General features: G+C 35.0%; 1 protein-coding gene across 1 annotated transcript; it reads right to left on the bottom strand.

Moving 5' to 3' along the window:
- Positions 1-2,246: 2,246 nt before the first annotated feature.
- ICOS (inducible T cell costimulator) lies at positions 2,247-19,641 on the bottom strand (the record flags this gene model as incomplete). Its single annotated transcript, XM_081050753.1, has 5 exons — positions 2,247-2,287; positions 4,529-4,613; positions 5,640-5,746; positions 6,463-6,798; positions 19,584-19,641. The coding sequence occupies 5 exons, from the start codon at positions 19,639-19,641 to the stop codon at positions 2,247-2,249; spliced, it is 627 nt and encodes a 208-aa protein (XP_080906879.1).
- Between the last annotated feature and the right edge of the window lie 916 nt (positions 19,642-20,557).

Here is a 20,557-nt window from a genome sequence, read left to right as displayed (position 1 = left end):
CAAGTGCTACTAGCTAAGGTCCTCATTTCCCTCCCCAAGGAAAACACTGCAAGGTCTTTTCAGTGGCTGAATATCAAATGTTTATTCTTTAGCTTTCTACTACTGCTAAAATCCATTTTGTAAGTAGCTCTACTTAAGACCTGTTTTTTATTTCACAGAAATTGTGTAGTTTAATAATTCACTTTGGAATGTCCCGTGCTAAGGATGAGGATACTCCAGGGTATAGCTTGGACAACCAGGCCTGGCAGGCCACATGAAGGGTCCCCTCTCTACACCGACCACCCCCCCACACACACACTCAGATACATGCAAACAACTCAGGCAACACCGCTGCAAACCAGCCACGTTGTTCAAGTCAGCTGAAAACAGAGAACAGCATACTTTATTCAAATTACAAATTCAGTATTGTACTGTACGCATCCAGCATTACACATGCTTAAAACAATATAAGTATGCGTAATGATACATCAGGTCTCACCTTCAGAAAAATACCCTAGAAGCAGGCAACTGCAAATTTGAAAACTGCTCAATATCCCCGTGTTACCAAACGTGACCGATGCTGCATACACATGGGCCGCTTCAGAAGCCGTTGGCATGTGCACAGGAAGTGGAGGAAATGTTCAGGCTAAGAAGAATCACGTTACATGTATCTTTTCAACCAAAAGAAGGCTATTTTGAAGGGCCAGTTTCCAGGCGGAATGGTTTCTAGGAGAGGGAATCATGCTGATGTTGCCGGACTCCTGTATGCTTCTTCATAGATCCCAGAAGTACAAATGTAGGATGACTCACTATGGTTCCTAGGGTGACTTTAGCCTCTAGGGCCAAGAGCCCCTGGTTGTCCCTTTCATGAGGGAGTCTCTCGATCCTTGAGATTCCACTCAAGTCTGGATGGCTGCTCCACGCTGACAGGGGGGTCATTTCAACCTGTCAAGCCCAGAGGCAGTACGCTATAGTTTGTCAGTGACTGCCAGAAACTGCAGCTTCCATGCTGAATGGATCATTGGCTCTACCCCCAGGACAATGTTTGACAGTTATAGATGGCTTGATTTGTTTGTTTGCAATTTTAATATGATCTACAAAATAGCCTAGCTTGTAATTAATAGCACCATGAAAACATAGATAATGGTAGAAAACAGGATCATAACATGCAGTCGCTTTTCATGCTGGGCAATGTTTCCTATCACTAATATCAACAAGTCAATAAAGTAGGCCGTTTTAACTGATTTTGGGTAAAAAGAATGTCTTTCGGAAGCAAAAATATTCTTGTAGGAAGAATATTCATTAGGCTGCAGATACATGCATATGTAATATACATTATATATACAGAGGGTTCCAAAAAATGTATACACATTTTAAGAAAGGAAAAAATGTAATACTCAATATATACTGATAACAAAAGATGAATACAAGTCACATTTGACTTCTGCAATTACAAGAGGTGCTCAAAGTGGTTACCATCAGTGGAATTTTAATACAGTTTTTTCCTTTCTTAAAATGTGTATACATTTTTTGGCACCCTCTGTATATATGTATTTTATTGAGCAGCAGAGAAAAAATATATAGACATAGCTCCCTACTCAGTGTCTGTCAAGTAGTCATGTAGAACTATTTTTAAAAGGGAAATTGAGGGCAGAAGGCATCTAAACTCCTGGTGGAGTGGTAGACGAGGGTTCAGAAGTTGGAGAAGACTACTGTGTACTAATGTATTTCTACACTATAGTTAAACGTTGATACCTCAGAAATAAAATAGCCGCAGTTTTGAAGCATCTCCTTCTACTGTCTGATTAGAAAAGCAATGCCCATCCTACAAGAAGAGGTAGTCTGTTCGTGAAATGTGGACAGATGCTGGCCCTTGGCTGCCTATTTGCTTTGCAGATTTAGTACCCTTGGCATCTTTTTAAAATGTTTGTAGATGTGTTTGTTTTACTGGCTGGTGCATTGCTAGAAGCAGATGTGAAGACAGGGATTTCATCCCAGCGAGGTCTGTTTTTTAAGCACACACACATGAGCTGGGCTTTCCATAAAGCTGGTTGCTAGAGGGTGTTTGTTTTGAGACAGTACTGAGACAGTTGCCTCAACAGCACTGAGGCAGTCTGTTAAAATCCCTGTTGACTGATATAGTCACTGGTCCAGATTGATCAAAACACCAGAAGAAGATGTATGTAGTCAAATCAAGTCAGACTCTCCAGGATCCAGGAAATGAGGAAATCTTGCCCTTCAAGTAGGAGGGAATTGGCCAACGTGGTTCACGCCTGGATGCTAGGGAGTTCCAAGTTACGAGTAACATCTGTAACAAAAATTTAGTATAAATTCTTTAAAAGTTCTCCTTGTGCCAGTTCCCTTCAACAAGCTCTCCCATTTCCTCTGCCTTTTGTAAACACACACACACACATACACACAGGCACACCCCATCCAAACTCTTCATTATACTTCAAGACCCAGCACCACTTCCACATTTTCCATGAAGTTTTACTTGGTCCACTCTCAACTCCTGTAGCAGATATTATCTGAAATCTATGCTTTGCAATTAATTGAGTACTTTTTACACTGTCACGTGACTCTACCCTCATGCAAGCATATCACCTCTCCCAACATTACAAACTGAAAACAAGAACTGTTTTGGGACTTTTCCTCCCTCAACACAAAACACATTACTCAGCACAGTGCTATTCACATAATAATCGTTCAGTAAATATCCAACAGAGGTGCTGAGTCATGCTCTTTTTGGAATTGTGCACACATAATGCTTTCACAATACAGAAGATATATCCTCTCTACTCTCAAGAAGCTTACACTCTAGCCATATTCACAGTTACCATGTTTCCGCAAAAATAAGACCTAGCCAGACCATCAGCTCTAATGCGTCTTTTGTAACAAAAATTAATATAAGACCTGGTCTTATTTTAATATAATATAAGACCAGGTATAATATAATAATATAATGTAATGTAATGTAATATAATATAATATAATATAATATAATATAATATAATATAATGTAATGTAATATAATATATAATATATAAAATATAATAATATAATATAATATAATATAATATATACTGGGTCTTATATAAGACCAGCCACATTAATTTTTGCTCCAAAAGGTGCATTAGAGTTGATGGTCCAGCTAGGTCTTATTTTCAGGGAAACACGGTATTTGTTTACATCTAATTGCAAGACATATGCTACGCTTGGTGGGTGGGGCATGAAACTGCCCACCTCTGATACCAACCACAGCTTGGGTGGATGCTTCTGTACATGTTGACTATTTTAGCACAATAGCCCCATCATGCATTTTCTGCTTTTCTGCCTCAGAACTTTCTCTGAAGACTTGTGAGCTGGCTCATTTCACGCACAGGGCACAACTCAGAGATGAGAGAAATTAATATGCCCTGCAGGCAACCCCAAAGCAGTAGGAATGGGAACCAGTGAATAAATGCTCCACTTGCCATCTTTCAGAAAAACAATTCTGGGAGACATCTGTACACTTCTCAGAGGTCCTGTGGCTTCTAGCTGAGTTCTTAGTAATGCAGCCTTCATTTGCTTTTTTTTCCTTGACCTGTTCCCTCACCCCTTCTTCCTGGGGCCACTTTCCAAATACACTACTTGCACCCAAGTGTTTGTCTCAGGGTCTGCTTTCAGGGATCCAAACTAAGACAGACACATTACCAGCATAGAGATTGAGAGACAAGTTTTGTGGGTTTCTTTTTTTCAATAGCAAAGTTATAAAATACAAGAGCTTTGCTAGTGTCAAAGTTACAGTATTAAATCTCTGGGAAACAAAATATCACTGAACACCTGAATATCAATTTCTCTCATCTAAAAAATGAGGAGATGGACTAAAACAGCATTTACTTCACTTCCCATACTTTAATTCCACGATGACAGATGCTGTTTGTCCCTTTATGTAAGTTCTTCACCACTGATTTGTGGCAAAAATGCAGTGCTTTTGTCTCATGATGTTCCTCATATCATTGCAAACTCAAAGGCATAAGACTTATACATTTTCCACAATAGATGCTTCAAACTTTCTGGATGCTTCTCAACTTCATGACACTCAACTTGGCAACACTTACACTGAATGGAAAAGGTCACAGTCCCATCTAAATGGCCTTCTGTGGATATCCAACTCCTTTAAACTTGCACATTCTAACAATATCTTCACTGAGTCCTCCTTCTTCCCCTTGGTAACATCAACCCAGATCTCTCTTTCAAATCTCAGTCAAAAATCTCTGTCTATCTGTATCTTCCACAGTGCCTTCCAATTAAATATCAATTGGAAAATTGCCTTGATACAATAGTGGTTTATGAACTTTTGTTTATTTTTAATAGTGGTTTATACTCATAAATCTGAGTCCAGTGCACTGAAGAAAGCATATATTCAGTTAGGAAATTCATATTTTCACAGAAAATGCTAAAATTCAGCCTTCGAGACATTTTTCCTTCCTTTAAAATAAGAAATTCAAATTCTAAGCTTCCTGTGAGGAGCACTGTTCCCTTCCTAAACCCCCAAATGCTGCTGTACCTGTGAGTCCCGTCTTTTTAGCTGTGGTCACTGCTGCCATGAACATGTATTCACTGTTAGGGTCATGCACGCTGGGTCGACGCTTCTGAAAGACAAAGTCGGAAGTATGGCTTTCATATCTCCATCCCTGTGTTTTTGGTTTGTTTATTTGTTTTGGTTTTTGTTGTTTTGTGTTTCTTTTGTACTGTTTTCTATTTTTTGTTGAAGTGGTATGTGACAGTTATAATTGTGGCTTAGGCTAAGTAGGAGAAGACTATGAAAAGGGCTTTAAAGAAAAAGAGCTTTCTGTTGAGCTTCCTTCCTCATTTTTGCCATTACTGTTCCTTCCCCAGTGGATTTAGATCATGGGCTCCATCTCACTTTCTTCCTCCTGTATCTCTCTTTTCAAATTCCATTCTGGCTCAGGTACACGCACTGTCTGACCCATGATCACATTGTGGATATACTTGAGTATTAGCATACTTGCATAATATGCAGGATGGTATAAGTTCTCTGAGAACCTGTCCTGCAAAAGACTAAAAAGAATAACCCCCAGCACAGAAAGATTTTTTGTTGTTGTCATTGTTGTTTTATCTTTCTGCATAGCTTTTCAGTAGTTTTCTTTTAAAAACAAGAATTCCTAATAACTTACTATGTAAAGAAGCTGGCCACTTCTTTCTCAGCTACTGCTGGTACCTTATAAGACCTTCTCACTGATTATTTCTTAATTGACCAGTTGAGTGAAACATAACTGTTTCATCTTTGCCCTGACTCTTAGGAAGGTTAGAATCAAATTTGCAGCCCACATTAAATAATTTTTAAAAGTCAAAAGCATATTTTTTTGTGTTTTAACTTTCCTCCTGACGTACAGTCTTTCATTTGCCCCAATTTCCTCATCTTTGTTGAATAATAATAACATCTTTCTCTGTAAGCCATCGAATAATTTTTTGAATGAAACAGCTGTAAAATAAACTTCTGTTCCAAGTTAGCAGTTTCATTAGTAGGTATATCTTGAAAAATCATCTATCTGTTGATCAAATTACTCTGGCAAGAGTAGTATGTACTTTGATGAGTAAATATCCACTGATATTCCTCAGTAAAGCAGATATAAGAAAAGATAGAAACTGCTCACCTTCTGTTTAAGCCAACATAAAAAAACGCATCCAACAATGCAGACTACAGCAAAAGCTGCACATCCTATGGGTAACCAGAACTTCAGTTGGCAACAAAGCTGGGATTCTGAGTTGGAAAAAAGATATATTAAGAAAAAAGTTCTGAGAATCAAATCTTCTCTTTCAGTGCTGAATCACAAATTATTTTTCTTTTCTTTTTTTTTAACCAAGTTTAAAAGAGCTAATTAATCAAATGAAGTTTGTCTTCATTACAACCATAAAATCCAGTAAATAGTAAATAACATCATCTTAATATTATAGCAAAGATACAAAGACTAAAACCTAAAAGACTATGCACATATATGTTTACAAATGTGGTTAATAAAAAGGACTCTTCTGTCTATATTTTTGCAAAAGAGTAAGTAGGAAAAGGAATGATATAAAAACTAATATTTTTAATCATCTCATTTAATTTCACAAACTGAGCACAAACCAGTACCTTAAACCTTAGGTGAATAGACGTAATAGCTGTTAAGCTATGGGTTGAGTATTTGTCTTCAATTTTTTCCTGATTTTTAATGGCATGTGTGTTTTAAAGACAATAAGACCTATTTCTAATTCAGCAGTCTACATGATTAAGTTAGATATTACTGATTAATACTAATTATTATTATTAACGAGAAATCATCCCTTGCATATTTTCATTATAAATGATTGCCATCAATTACACTTGAACAAACACCAACACAAAAGATACTTATTTGTTTTGTTGTTTTCATTAATGAGAAATTTGTCAAAATGCATATGTACCCATATATCCAAAAGATGAAAACAATATCTTACCATAAATATGCAAATACTCTTTGCTAAAAATCTCTTGAAAAGGAGGAGGATCAAAAATTGATAGTTTGCATAAGTAATAGCTGGCATGAGAACTGTCCAAGTTATTCAGAATAAAAGAAACACTATTATTGGATAACTGAGATTTACAGAACTTCAGATTCTGAATGGACACCGTATTTCCACTTCCCTTTGTTTTAGTGAGATCACAGAGTATTTGCTCGCCTTTCAGCAACTGCATTTTAAATTGCTGGACACTCTCATTGTATTTGCATAAAACGTGTACATCTCCATTGTGAAATGCAAACATTTCAGACTTGGCAGAATCATTGATTTCTCCTGGATAAAAAGAAAGAAAAAAAAAGCTAAAGTGACATTTTATGAATAGGTTGCTCTAATAATTATATTTGAACACAAAAGTGAACTCTTCATAAAGTTACCTCTGTTGCATTCAAATGAAAGCACTTCATAACAACAAAAAGAACATGACAAAAGTTAAAACTGTGCCCTAGAAGAAACCTAACCAGAAACTTGTTTGTTACATATGAACGTACAATATGCACTATATTAGGTAATATATTTACATAGTATGAGTCAATCAGATATGGTTCCTGCCCTTTGTCAGCTTCCATACTGGAAACAGATGGAAAACAAATAAATATGTAGTAATATACCACAATTTGTGCAAGGAATGAAGTACTAATCGAATAAAGTTCATGGGATTGATTCTAATTTTGATTGGAGAATCAGAAAATGCCACTTTGAGGAAGTAACTCTTGACATTAAAATTGAAAAAGGATTAGCATTTAGTCAGGGGGAGATTTGAGGGAGCAATTTGGTTTAAGAAAAAACTTTAAAAAGTACATATAGCTTAAACTAAAAATGAGTGATTATATATAAATATGTATTTACATTATTCCTTCCTGCTAAAGAATAAAAAAATAGATGAATCATTTTTAAGTGATAAAAATGTGTCTTCTCTGAACCTCATCCATTGAAAAGTGAAAAAAGGTCTGATGAAAAAATGTAAAACCCCAGATTTTTGCTTGCTTTTTCATTTTTTAAAATAAAATTTAAGCTTATAGGAAGCCAAAGTTATTTTTTGTGAGCTACGTAAAGGTCAAAGAAAGAAGAAACTGAAATGATTTTGGTCTGATTGCAGATTCTAAGTTATTAGATTATATGTTCAAACTGCTCTTGTCTTCCTGTTTTCTTTGTTTACTATGAGAAAGTTTCATGCTGAAATTATTGAGGGGAAATTATTAATATGACAGTATTTATTTAAATTTTAAAAGCTCTATCTTTATTTTTGAGAAGAGTATAAGTGCAAAGAATATTTAAGAAAAAAATTACCTAGTCTTCCAGTGAAATATTTGTGAATTTTTGCTCTTTAGCTTCCAGATATACACTTGTTTTACATAGCAAACATATTAATTTGTGTTCTGTTATTGTTATTTAATGTTATATCATAAACATTTCATTTTTTACCATAATAGGCACCATAATTATCCTTTTTAATGACTGTATAATGGGCCATAATGTCAATCTATCATAATTTGTTAAAGCATTATACTAACGTTAAATATTGAATTTTTTAGTATTTTGCTTCTATGTAAATATTATGACATTTGGTCAAAATGTTTAAACATTATTATAACACTGTGGATTGCCATATTGCTGAAAGAAGTGCTCCAATTTATAATAGGACTGGCATTATGCAGGAGGATTCACTTGCCCCAATTCTGCTTGCATTAGTAGCCTTAATTTTATTTAAGATTTACCACAGTTACTTCTTTTTCTTAATATCCATAGGCTTCAATTTATAGCTCTCGTATTACTAGGGAATAGATTTTCAAATTGGGGATTTGCTTGTGAAAATATGCACAAGTATTCTAATTGTCAGATATGGCAGTCCAGGTTATTCAAACTAATTCCCACACCAGAACAACCAAAATGCTGAACAAATGTCTAAAAATATTACTAAGAAGATCAAAGAGCTAACACAAAGGTGAGGAATTACTAGGTTAAATTTGAAGAATCAGATCGCAGAAAGATAAGGAGAGCTTTGAAGCTGCTTGTACTATGAGACTATTTGCTGTTCTCCCAGATTCAGACTTTTTTTTTTTCATGTCTCAACTCAGAGAGTGTGAAAAGTGAAAAATCTAGTAGAAGACTCTCTCCTCAAAAAGCTGGGATCGCAAAGGGTTACATCCTTGGAGTACAGGTAAATCAGAAGCAAACCAGCCCTCATGCAGATTATAGCCTACCTTCAAATTACGTCAATGGTCCAGAAAAACCTCAATTCTTGAACTTCGTTTAGGTGATTTTGGACTATTATTACCCCTAAGCTTTTGAAAATAAAAATGCAAACTATTCCAGGAAGAATAGGCTTCAAATCATATCTACAAATAATATTTAAATACAATGACAAGCATATCAGACACTAAAGGAAACAAGATAACAACAGACTACCGAAATAAACCCTAATTATATATTTGAATTATCAGCACCACAAAATAACACAATTGTGCTTACTATGTTTAAGGAAACAAAAAGCAAATTTGTAATAACATCTGCAGAATACAGAAAACTAAAAAAAATAAACTAATTTGAAAAAGAACCAACTAGAACTGGCAAAAACCACGTTAACTGAGATTAAAAAGTCAACGGAAAGGTTAAGACTATTATACAGAGCTAAAGAAAGAATTGATGGACTGGAAAATCAATTAGAAAAATATTTAAAATGCACTCATAATCCATAGATTCAAGAATCCTAACAAATCACAACCAGATGATTTAAAAATACACACGTCTACACAAAACATAATAAAAATTCTAAAAGCAGCCAGAGAAAACAGACTACCTTCAAAGAAGCTAGACTGACAGGTGATATTGCAATATCAACAATAAAAGCCATGATACAATTACGGAATTATGTCTTATATCTCCAATGTGCTAAAAGAAACTACCTGTCAACCTAGAACATGTTGTCTAGAAGGACAGTAAAGGCAGATGTAACAACATTTTGATAAGTGAAGTATACATGTTGTTTTCTACATAATGACTAAAAGAATATAGATAGAATATACAACCTAAATGAATATTCCAAAGTTCAGTCTATGGTTTGCATAAAGGGGGAGAGAGTTGGAATCAGGAAGGAAAACACGAGAGTGGAAAGGCTTCTATGTGCTGACAGTGTTTCATTTCTCGATCTGTAGTGATTCCAGGAATGAGGTAGTATACTTTATAATTTATTAATTAATAGGACATTTATGTTTGTTCACTTTTTATAAATGTTTTGTTCTATAATTTGGAAGTTTTGAAAGTATACAGAAAGAAAATAATGCTTGCTTCATTTTAAAAATAGAGGGAATAATGTAAGCAAAAGGCAAAGAGGAAAAACCAATAGCATGAAAATAGATACAATCTGCATTAGATTAAAATGAAAGGTATTTTCCTTGGGGACTTATTTGAGTAAATTATGTTGCACTATTCTTTTGATGCTCATGTCACTATCACCTGTCACAGAAAATAATATCAGTGGGCTGATTCTCAGTTTCTTAAAAAATGTTCAGAATAAATTTCCCAAGAACTTTTGTAGCAAGTAAACCACAAAGATATTTTGGAGCAAAAATGTCTGTGGCCTCTGTGTTCACACAGACATAAATGCATTGACTTCTATTTCTGAAAATGATTTCTTTTCCCCCCTTTTTGTGTCCACATGATGACTTATAATCCAACACAAGATGAACTGGAATGGTCGGTGGTACAGGGTGTTAAAAGTGCAATGTAGTGGTTTCCAAGGAAAACAGACAAATTCTGGCTGTGCGATTAGCAAGCCTCTATGACTAGAGTACCCCTCTGAACTTCAGTCACTTCATCTGTGAAATAAGAAAGTGAGACCAAAACATCTTAAAGTTCTAATACTTACTTTCTATGGATCCAGCATCAGAACATAACCCAAATGAGACTACAGACAACCAAGAGAGCTGTTTGTTACTTCGCTGTTCGGTCCTCCAGAGGAGAAACCATGTTTCCATAATCCTCTCTCTGTCCCAGCATCTTACTGGGCTGCTCCAGTGAGTCAGGAGAAATGAAAATGAATGGGACTATCTTACTTGCCCACAAAAGCATTTAGGACTAGAAAGACTACCTAAGGTTTTCCCGAGTGACAGTACCAAGGGTGTGCGGCACTGACATCAAAGGAATAACTGGAGATTCCAATTTCCAATAACTGGAGATTTCTACTAGACATGCTTAATTTTTCATTTTATCATATGTAATCTAAAAACACCTAGATCACCTTTTTATTATTAAATGTAGTGATAGGAAGCTGACAAATTTGCACATAAGCAATGCCTGAGCTCTCTATCTGGAAAACTACTTGGCAAATTTAAGTCTTCAATTTGAATATTTTCAACTTAAGGAACCCGGTATGGCATTTAATCAATTGCTTCATAATTACTTTGGCACCTATAGAACAGATATGCTCAAATACCTAATCACAAATTCTCCTTAGTCTTTGGTGACATTTATGAAATAGTATCAAAAGGAGAGATTATCCCTATAACCATGACTCAAACATTTAATGGGTAGACAAACAATTTAAGGAAAAATCTGAATACATTGTCTTCTTATAACTGCAGAAGCAACTAGAATCTTTTCTCTACCCTCCCTGGATGTTCTTATCTTTACAACTAATATTCAACCAGGAGTACTGATACAGTAACACCATTTGTATAGCTAGTGTCTGTTTTAATTGGTTAGATGTCAGATCTGTTTGGAAAGTTCCTCTGCTAATGCCAGTATTTTAAAAAAAAAGTGTGTCCCTTTCACTAGTCTGTCTTCTTGCTCTTCCTTTCTCTCATGCGAAAAATGTTCTTCATATACCACCTCTTGATATAAAATCATCCTCCAAAATATCTTCCCCCACACTCTCTTAGATATGTTCTTCACTCTCCCTAACATACCATATTCACCTCCAATACCCATAAATTCTCACATACATTGTCCATGTTTCAGATATGTGTAAACATCCTCACATTCTCATACATGTTTCCTGTAACATAATTCAACTTTTGCCCAGCATCATATGCAGTCAGGCTTGGTAAACTTAGATTCTTTCACGTACAGACAACTGACGGGCCAGACAGGTTATATTATTTGTCTGAGGTCACAAAACTTCTTGGGTGTATGAAAGATTTTGAGTTTAATCTCAGGTTGGAACGCCACTAGCAACAACCAAGACAAGTGTAACGGAAGCAGACAACCACACGAAGCTAGATAGTGGTCACTCCAGACTAAGTCTTACAGGACCACTATTAAAATCTGTCTATGGGAAGAAGGTCTAATTTCCCCTGTCTCTGTTTTATGTCCAGTAGGCTCTGTTCACTTCTCCTCCATCTAAACTGCAACTCATCTAAAACAACATCATCTCTCTGGCACTACAAGAGCTGCTTAACTTTCCGCTGTCACTCTTGCCCATTTGCCATCCATTCTCTTCAAGGAAACCAGAATGAGCTTCTACATACACAATCAGATACGTAGAGTCATTGCCTTCCCATTTCACTTAGAATAAAATCTAACTCTTTGCCCTGGCATGACCTACACAACCCACCCTATCTCTCTAACACCATTTTACATCAGTTACCCACTACACTGCAGATACATTGCTTCCTTCTATTCCTCAAATACAAGAAGCCAGTCCCTAGGGCTTTTGAATTTGTTGTATCTTTACCTGAAATGTTCTCTTTGATCTTCATATGGTTGCTTCTTCTCCAGCAACCATTGTCCACTCAATGCAAAGTACACCCTGCATCGCTTTCTAGCATATCACAAAGTATTTATCATTGTCTGGAATTATCTGATTTGTTGACTTGTTTATTGTCTGACTACCCCACTATAACGTAAGCTTTAAAATCAGGGACTTGGTTAATCTTATTCACCAGTTCATCCCAAGTATCTGTAATAGTTCCTGGCATGCAGTACTAAGTCACAATAATATTTCTTGGATGGATAGACACATAAATATATAGATCTCAGTGATGTTATAAATCTGGGGGTATGAAGCGTTGAATATAGAATGTAAGAACCAAAAGGCTATTAGAAATGATCCACTTAAACCTTTCATTTTATGTTTTACATTTACATTTATCAAGCTAAACTGGGGACAGAAAAGTGAGTATCTTGCCTAGAATTACATAGCTCACTGGTGGGATATGATCCCAAGATTAGCTACACCATGTTGCCTTTTTTCCGGAATTAAAGATATGAAAATATACATTCAAGAATAAAAGATACCTCCTCAACTGGGATATCAGATTCTAATCTAAATTATCTGTCTGAGTTTCAAAGAAACAGGTGCTTTACCTGTAAATATCCTCCAGGTTTATAAAGACTTGTTTAGATGATTGATGATTCTCTTGACTCTTTTATGTCTATAGAGGGGAGATCAGTTTAAATCTGATTGATTATTTGTATCCTCCAGAGTGCACAGTTATGAAATTTGTCCAATGAACAGGGGTCCTGGACCAATGATTGTTCTAATATACCCAGATGTTTCATAACCACAGCAGGTTAGTGATTTGTGATACAAGCAGCATTGCATATCTTTTAGCATTTAATACAATTGTTATAAACACAAATAGGAGTATATTCTTTTATCCCCCCTTAAAAGTATATTCTCTTAAATCCTGGTGCTAAGTCTTAAAATCTGAATATTAAGTCATAGTTTTTGTTTTGATACTATGTCTCTTGACTTCCTATTGATACTCCCAAATTATAAGTACTGTAGAGAACAGGTACTATATCTTCTTAATCACATTAACTACAATCTTCACCATAGAGGCTCAAACCTGTTAACTGCTGCTAACTATTTTGTAACATTACTGTTGATATTAATAGACTAATATTTTCAAGAGAAAAATCAGAATCTTTATATTAAGTGATTTCTTTCAGGTTTTCAAATTTTTTAAAGGATAAGAGCATTTGCATCTTCTTTTTGGGGAGCTGTTAAAAGCTCTGAATAAAAGTTCATTCACCTGAGAATTGTACTATGATTCAAAAGTTTATCTGCAAGTTAATTCTTTTAACATATAAACTATTTTGTTTATTCAGTATGAGATTGTCTTGCTAGAATCCACCCTGCCAGCACTCTTTGTAAGCAGTTGTATTATCCCCAGTTGAAAATCTTTTGACAAAAGCATTCAGAAAATTCACACAATTCAGGGGGTGCAAGACAAATCAGCCATTTGTCTTTCTTCTCCTTAGCTTAGACTTCTAACCACAAACCTCCACAAAGGTGTCAGAATGATAGAAAGATAAGATCTCCTGAGTTTGTAATTATTGATAGTGCTTATTAAACACATTTACTCTAATCAAATAATGATAAGCTTTAGCTTAGCACAGCACATGAATGTGACATAAGAGGCAAAGTTCTAAAAATTACAATCTTTATGTTCGGTTTTTGTTACATTTGATCTTTTACTAAGAAATTCTGGTATTTAAAAATGTACTTTCTACCACTTTTGTTCATCTTTCATAAGAACATTATCATGTCTTTTAAGTCTACCAGCTAAAAATTTAGCATATGTATCATTTCTCTATTTACATTATTATTCAAAGGTATCTATAATCTAAAGAGATGATCAAAATCAATAGGAAGGATAGGCAAAATAAGCCCAATCCAAATTTTTAACATTTGTAGAAAAAAAAGCCCGAAAATGTAAAAAAGAGAGAAAATAAAAATCCAAATGAGTACACACACACACACACACACACACACACACACTAAATGTGTAATTGTTTATACTCTCCAAGGAACTTCTAGCTGGGAATAAAACAATATTTGGTCTTCTAAGTTTTAAATGAAAGATTAATTTTCTTCTAGTAAAAATTGATTTTCTTGATGAAAACGGAAAAATCCCAGAGGCGTTATAGAACTTTGTAGCAAATATTCACAAAGTAATTAATTTGCAAACAAGTTACTTATTTAGTTGTTTCATTACAATTGATTTGAAATTGTCCTAACAGGGAAATCACATGAGATTAAACCCAACTCTCTTCCACATGGGGAGAGAGAAAAAATTGTATTGGCACCTGTGAATATCCACGTTACTTTTCACCTTTCAGGTGCTGTGCAAAACCTTTGGGCACACAGCCAAGGTGTTCACTCCACCTTGAGAGTGAGGCTCCAGCTCTCATCTCCACTCCACTGACCCACACCTTTCTCTCAAGCCCACCACTCCCTTTGGTTCCAGGGTAGTTTTCAGTTTCCTTTCAACATGTCTATCTGAATATCCCGATACATCAAGAGTAACATTTCCAAACTGAATTCAATATTCACTCACAAACACAAACTTCACCCTTTAAGGGAGTCACTCATCTGACTCTCAAAATCTGTCTTCTTTATTTCTTCCTTTCTGACTCTGCTGATCCAATTGACTCTAGTTCAAGGATATCTCTTGAATTCAATTGTTTCTCTCCTCTCCTATTGCCAATATAGAATCTTTTCATATCTTCCCTTATGTGTGGCAACATCGTTTTGACTGGCCTTCTCAACAGCTTTCTCTCCTCTCTTGAATCCCTGCTCTAGGCTGCTCCAAAAAATGTATTTCTAAAAACAATTCACTCCCCAGATTAAAAGTTTTCATTACATTGTTGCTTATGAGGTAAAACAAAATCTTCTTTTTTTTTTGGCCCAACACAATCTCATGGATCATATGTTCAAACCACAACAAATTTTTTGGTCATTTTTTTCATTTTGTTACTTCTGTTCCCATAGACTAGAATATCCTATTACCCTTTTATCTGCCTAGAAACCCCCATTCATTATTTATTTATTTTTAACATTTTTTTTATTAGTTTCAGGTGCACAAAACAATGTAATAGTTAGACATTTATCATTTATATTGCTCATACAGTGACAACTCCTCCATTCATTCTTTAAAAACCATTTTAACTTGGTCCCTAAGACGTCTCCTCACCTCCACCGCCACCAACAAAGACTCCTATTTCTATGCTTTCAATAGTACTTTGCTTACACCAATATATTTCTAATGTACATAAGCTTAGAACATAATTATTTTTGTCTGTGTTTCTCATTTAATCATGAGCTCCAGAAGTCCCCTAAATAATTCCAGGACCTGGAATATATTAGAAGCTCAATAATTGTAAATAAGTGAATGCAGAGAAGAATACAGGGGCTGAGCATGGTTGGTAAACACCCTGCAATGGGCCTGAGGAGCAGAGTGAGAAAAGCAGGTCCTATTTACTCGATATTAGAAAACGCATGTTTCCCAGTCCAAAAGCAAGAACTCAAACTGTATGATGTCCAGCCAATTCTTGGAAGCCCAGTAGGTCTGGAAGTTACATAAATAGTTAAGCTTTCAAGTGCTTCCAAAAAATAACAACAATATGTAAGCCTGTAGTGTTCCTTATGCATTGAGTGCTGTGTTAAATGCACTACATGCAATATATCATTTGATGGTCATAACAACCTTTTATATCAGATTTTTTATTTTTATCCTGATTTTACAGATGAGGAAACTGAGGGTTGAATAACTGGCCCAAGGCTGTAAAGCCAATATGTGGTGGAGCCATAATTTGAGCCTACATAATCTGAGACCAGAGTCCACACTCTTTAGAGCGTCTTCATGCGTTAGGCCAGATTTTCAGCTAGTTCTTTTCTTTCAAGATCTGTTGGGTATGTAATTGTCCCAAACACTTAAAGTAGTATTCATTGGTGTCACATATGTATACTGTGATTAAAAGATATATACACTCAAAGTAACATACAAAATAATTTCTTAGATGTGAAGTTATGAGTGTGAGTATAGTAGAAGTTTTGTTGAGGTTCTTGTTTGTCATGAATGGATATTTTTGGAGCAGAGGTCTAGCAGAATATAAGTGTTGTCTGTTAACGGTCTGATGCCTCAAATTCAAAAAAGTTACATTTAAATAATCTTTAATTGATTGTTGGAAATGCCATGTCTTTGTCAATATGGCTCAGACATAGGATTCTATCAGAACTAGTGGTTGACTGAGTCAAAATTCTTGAGTCTGTCTTCCTCCTTAAGAACAACCTGTTTCTTCTTTGTTTTTCCTCAAGCAAAGTAGATAGGGATCAGTATGTTACGCATGAACTAGAGGAGGTTCACATTCCTAATTTGAGACTCCATCTTTAAACTTACAAATCTTGGTCTATTTGATGAAACTTACAGGCTACATCAGTGGAAAACAATCATTTTTTGATTCACAGCTTTCATTTATATTACATGTTTTCTATATACTTAAGTTCCACTTCCCAAAATACAATTTTGAATTTTTATAAAAAATTTTCAAATGCCAAAATTCTTATTTTACCTAGAATGACTAAAAAGTGTCATTTGATAGACTCGATTTATTAGAATAGCAGTAACATAAAGATGCCATTTATGGAGTAAATGTAGCATTGTAAACTTTTCTTTGGATATTGAAGACCACAAAGCCCAATAAATTTTTTTGCATATAATTTTCATATTCTTAGGATAGGTAAGAATCACCAAAATTTGCAACCTCTTACCAACCAAATAACAAAACTGATGAGAATTTTCCTCCTTTGAGATTTATATCTCTGCTACTTCAACAAGATAAGGAAAGAATGTGGATATTAGAGATAGACACATTTGAGTTCTGCCCCTCATTACTAGTTAACAGATCTCTTAGCCTTTCCTGGTCTGAGATTCTTCAAACATTAACCAAAAATAAGAATACCTACCTCTTCGTGGAATGAGAAGGTCTAATAGTTGGAAAGATTAAAAATATCCCAAAGGAAAGGATTTGCAAGTGCTTAGTTTACTTTGCTATCGTGTTTTACTTTGCATTTAGAGCTTTTAAAAATGGTAGTTGTCATCAACAAATATGTGGTGATGGAAGAAGAACTGACTCTGAGTGGTGAACATACAATGCAATATATAAATGATGTATTATAGAATTGTACACTTGAAACATATGTAATATTACTAACCAATGTCCCCTCAATAAATTTAATAAAAATTTTAAAAATACCTATATTAGAAAAAAAAGTGGTAGTTGCTGGATAATATGAAGCACCATGATGATATTTTAAATATAAAGATTGTTAGCATATTTACTATCACTATTTAGCCATTCATGCCTCAGTTTTGCTACCTGTCAAATAGGAAAACAGCTTGTCACATGGCATGGTTTTCTGTGTAATGAGAGTGAACACTGGATTTATTCCATTAGAATCTAAGATGAGTGTTATTCTAGAATTACAATTTATTCATCAGTTTAATCTGGAAACTTGAAGTCATTCTAATTAGGCTGGATATATCCCTCCATAGAAATAACACCATTGCTATTTCAAATCTCCCAAGCACAGTATCACCACTATAAGTGCCCTAGTGGTTTTGCGATATTGGGTTATCTTTTAGCAGTACAAACAAACCCTTCAATGCTTTGTACCAATGTTCTTGGAAGAAAATCCAAAATTCTTCTCACAGCCCATACAATCTGATTGGTCTGGCCTCTGCTTTCCTTCTCAACCTCATCTCGCACCATCCCCAACGTCTTCCTTTTCTGTGTTCAGCCACATCCACCTTCTTCTAGTTGCTTGGCCTTACTTTATTCCCTCCTACCACAGTTCCTCTGCACTTACTCTTCTCATGGTATGAAATGTTCTTCCCCACTTTCACACCATTCTCCCCATTTACTCCTACTTGTCCTTCAAATATCAGTTTAAGTGCCACTTCCACAGGAAAGACTGATGAACCACACTCTCCAACCCCACATCCACACCACCCAGTCTAGAAAGCCTTCTTTATTACATTCTCTGATAGAACTGACTTCTACCTGTAATTATTATTAATTCATGGGATTATTATCTTTCTCCCAACCATTCAGTTAGTTTCATGAGAACAGGGACTGACCTGGTTTTGCTCATCGTTTTACGTATAGCAGCTAGCACAGTACCTCTTTCATGGCAAGTGCTTGGTGCTGTATGAATGAATGAATGAATGAATATCAATTCTGAAGCCAATTAATTGTTGTTCGTGCTGCTAATGGATTCCATTAGGTTGTAGAAATGGCATTGGTAAACAAACATGTAGTCCAAAACAGCTCTTTGGACTTATAAGTAGATTCTAATTCCTCATTCCTCTTTACTTAGTATTTGAACCTCCTTGAGCCACCACAAGATCAAGCATTTAACCAGTCTGCTTTTGTTTCTTATTTTTTGGAGATAAAAGTAGTTTATTTCTTTGTACCACTGAGAAATTTATTTCTAGATAATATTATACCTACTAAAAGTTCTGATTTCACTTTTAGTGTCAATAGAGCTCCCCAATTTAATATGATTTCACTTTACTTTTCTCAGCCTCAAGAACATGGTTCAGAGTTACAGATAAAATAAACGTAACCCTAAATAAAATGTACAGAGTAAGAAGCAGGAGAAGCACATATATAAATTTAACTGTAGGTAGCATTATTTAAACTATTCAAATAGAGTCTGATATATACCATCTAAGAGAAAGAATCGAGGACTTCAGGACAATTATTTTTTGATGTCTAGAGGGGTTAGGGGATGTTTTCACATCATCCACTACTCCTGGCCTTTTAGAGGGACTCTGACACTTTGTGTCTAAAAAACTCTATGGAGACCTGGGCATTTCTGACAGCAGACCCCCTAGATAAGATTAAAATAAAAATCCTTCTTTTCAATGCCCTTCCCTTTTATTTTCTCCTTCAGGAAGAATTCCCAGCCCAATGCCAGGACTTTTAATTTTCATTCTGTTGACATAAGTCCTTTTGCCTTTCATCTTTCTCTGAGAAGAGTAAGCCACTCTTCTACTTTATCCACTAACAGGTAACTCCAATCAGTTAATTTAAAATTTTTAATGGTCTGATGAAACGTCTTTCTTCATCTTAAAGGAAGCAGTGCAAACTCAATGCCATCAACAGTGACATGGTTGACAAAATGCCCTTAGCCATGTACTTGGGCTCTTGGGCAATTGTTCTTACTTTCAAAAGAAACTTCTCTATTTGGTGCCTAAATATTTTCTTTAATTTTTCTTACTGTTCACCTGAATTATAAACTAAAAACAAATATTCAATTGGCCACTTACCTGTTAGAACTTCAACTTGGAAGCAGAAAAGAAATAAATACCAAAGGTGTGACTTCATGTTTGCCAGAAACAGATAAAATCCACTCCTTCAGTGCTCAAAAATGAGAGCAAATTCATGATCTCAGTTGTTTTCTATTTGCTAGAAAGGAAGTGGGTTTGTGGGGGTTGATAAAGTGTCACACTTACCATCAAGGCAGGGAGGTATTTTTTAATTGATGTCAATAGCTATATGGGAAGCATTATTGTTAATGGGGGTTAAGCATAATCCATGGATTGTTACTGATTTTTAAGACACAGGGAAAGTTTACCCTCACTCTTGTTCCCATTAAACAAGTGAAGAAGACAATTCTTTTCAGAACTGATCTACCTCTCTGAATCAAAGGTTTTTGGAGATAATAGATTCTAAAAATACCTGAACGATGAATAACATATTTTGACACATTTCTGTCTTCTGCTATTTGCGTGAAAGCTAGAAAGTCTTTGACACAGGACAAGAAATAAATGACATTATTATAGAAATTGAAGTGAGGATATCTGAAAGAGGATCAACATAGGAATCTGAAAAATAATATTTACATGGCATTCATTGTTGATTATAATTTTCCAAATGACGGAGTCAGTTTTAATCTAACTTAAGCCCTGCTCTGCATATCAGAGCAGAGTCTTAATTATATTTATATGTACATATATGTTTTGTATGAAATAATACATGTTAAGGTAAAACATATGAAAGTAAATGTAAAATAAAATATAATATATTTAAATGTATAAAATATTATAAAATATAGCTAATACTATTACATTTATATTATTTCACATGTATTTAAGTGGATTATTTGTGTGTATATTTATGATGTTTTATACATATATTAATGCATTTAATCCTATGAGATGGGGACTACTAATCTCCTATTTTACAGACAAGGAAAACTGAGGCACAGAGTATAAAGTATTTGGCCCAAATAATATGGTCA

This window comes from Rhinolophus hipposideros (assembly GCF_964194185.1).
Source record: "Rhinolophus hipposideros genome assembly, chromosome: 6".
NCBI classification, from domain to species: Eukaryota; Metazoa; Chordata; class Mammalia; order Chiroptera; family Rhinolophidae; genus Rhinolophus; species Rhinolophus hipposideros.
This window is presented reverse-complemented; position numbering and strand designations above follow the sequence as displayed.